Genomic DNA, 2,500 nt, shown 5'->3' on the forward strand with positions numbered 1-2,500 from the left:
TATATATATATACACACACACAAATGTGACATACATATATATATATGCATCACATCTGTATTATTGCATTAATATTAATTGGTGCCATAAATGATCCCAAAAGAAAAAAGAACACAAAAAAAATTACATTAATTTTAGAAAAAAAAAAAAATACTTTTTGACTGTGAACATCAGTGTGACTCCAAAATGAGCTCCAGAGGGTTCGTTTGTGATTAATCGCCACGTCATTTAAAAATTCGATACTTTTTTTTAATTTTACTATTATTAATTGCTAACCAATTTAAAAATTGTATTAATTGCTTACCAGCCCATATTATATCTATAAAATCACAATGGCATGAAAAAAAATAGTAAAACAAAAGAAAATATTCATAGATAAAATTATATAATCTGTATTTCATGTGTAATATTTTTTATTCTAATCAACTGTTTTTTAAAAAAAATGTATACATAATTTTTTAAATATAATTCATTTTAATTCCTTGTTTTTATTGTGAATGACTGTTTTACTTCCTTTTATGTCAAGCACTTTAAATAAAATGTGCTAAATAAATAAACCTGCCTTGCCTAAATCATAAACATAACTACGTTAAATTTAAAATGTAGGTTTAAAAAAAGTAAAAATTTCTTAAAATGAGTAACTAAAAACTAGAAAATGCACTGGGTGCATCACCATGGGTCTGATGAAGCGCTCATATTTGGGAGGTTTGCGCGTGAATCCATCTCCCACGAAGCAGACTTTGGTCACCATCCTCTTCCAGGCCTTTTTCTGTCTCTTTCCTGTGCGGATGACCTTCAGAACCTCGGTTTCGCCCTGCGCTCGGACCTTCGGGAGAGGAACCTCCCACTTTCCCTGAAGAGAAAGTAACCAAACGCACACTCAGCATGGGTATGTGCAACGCTTCGACTTCTGTAATTCGTCGCTACCAAACAAGAAAAAGACGGCTGGCACTCGACTGGTAAACATTGTGCTTAAATATCAAAATATTTAAATCAAATAAATATGTCAAATGCGAATTTTGTTTCGCTTGGCTGTAACAAAACCAATATTTACGCTACCGGTAAAAGATTGAAATAATAAAGGTTTTTATTGTTAAGGCTGCATTTATTTGCTCAAAGAAGCAGCAAAAATAGTTAAATATTGTTACAATTTAAAAGAAGTGTTTCCATGTAAACGAATCGCAATCTGTAATTTATTTCTGCGATCAAAGCTGAATTTTCAGCATCGTTGCTCCAGTCTTCAGTGTCACACGACTCCTTCGGAAATCGTTAGCGTCGCCATTCAAAAGACTAAGGTAAGCCGGGTTTGAAACGTTTGATTGGACGCTTACAGCTTTCTCTTTCCTCTTCTGTTTGATCATGTTGGACAGGACTTTGGCGCGTGATTGGCCCTCTCTGTCCAGCAGGTAAGCAGGCACTGCCCCTTCCGGAGTCTTGTCGTCATCCTTCTGTTTGCTCTTCCTCTGCTCGTGCATCTTAATGCTGAACACAAATATAAAAACACGTCAGTTATGTCATTAGTGTGTCGCCACCGAACCGAAGCGGTGCGTAGCGCTCACGTCTTCTTCATCTGGATCTTCTCGGCGTGTCTCTGTTTGTGGTAGAGTTTGGCTTTGAGGCCGATCATCTTCCTGGCTTTGTGCGATCTCTCGTGCGCCTCGCGGCTCTCCTTCTTCCTCTTCTTCTCGTGGTGGTCCAGACGGTAGCCATGACGCTTGCGGTGCAACTCGATGTGCTCGTTCTGAGGCTGTACACGGACACAGGATCAATTTAAAATGAGCTCAACCACAATTTGAAACATTATTACACACACACACATATATATATATATATATATATATATATATATATATATATATATATATATATATATATATATATATATATATATATCCTTATTTGCCATGCAAATGTGACTCACTAGGGTTTCTAATAACAACACTGTAAGAAAAACCAATATTCACAGAAATGTTTCTTGCATTCTTGAGAGGTATTATATATTATAGGGCATTATAAAACAGGTTGCGTTATTATAGTAAAAAAAAAAATAAAATAAAATATACACAAACCTATTTTATTTTACATTTATTTTACATTTCTCTTCTTTATTTGGTTTAACCAGATATATGATAAATAACTATATAAAAAAATTATATATATATATATATATTTTTTAATATATATATATATATATATATATATATATATATATATATATATATAATAGATATCTACATGAACATGTATACAGATTACATGCACATATATATATATATATATTACATATATATATAAATATATATATATATATAATATATTATATATTTAGGTAATATTAAATATTATAGATACAATATAAATGCATATATAATATACTAATTTTACACACACAATATTATCATATTTATTTATATAAAGAAGGGATGTGATATGTTTCTATTTTTCATAAGAAACACCACAGACTGAGTTTTCCTCAGGAGGAATATAAACAGACACGGCC

The 2,500-nt window shown here is 32.0% G+C and overlaps 1 protein-coding gene across 1 annotated transcript in view; it reads right to left on the minus strand.

Moving 5' to 3' along the window:
* Positions 1-2,500, minus strand: part of nsa2 (NSA2 ribosome biogenesis homolog (S. cerevisiae)) — a 3,607-nt gene that overhangs the window by 895 nt on the left and 212 nt on the right. The window contains exons 2-4 of the mRNA XM_043229897.1: positions 1,560-1,747; positions 1,332-1,482; positions 674-853 (exon numbers count right to left, since the gene is read on the minus strand). Of these exons, the coding sequence (XP_043085832.1) occupies positions 674-853; positions 1,332-1,482; positions 1,560-1,747 (519 nt within the window). The remainder of the gene's footprint in view (positions 1-673; positions 854-1,331; positions 1,483-1,559; positions 1,748-2,500) is intronic.

This window comes from Puntigrus tetrazona, unplaced genomic scaffold, assembly GCF_018831695.1.
Source record: "Puntigrus tetrazona isolate hp1 unplaced genomic scaffold, ASM1883169v1 S000000116, whole genome shotgun sequence".
Taxonomy (NCBI): Eukaryota; Metazoa; Chordata; class Actinopteri; order Cypriniformes; family Cyprinidae; genus Puntigrus; species Puntigrus tetrazona.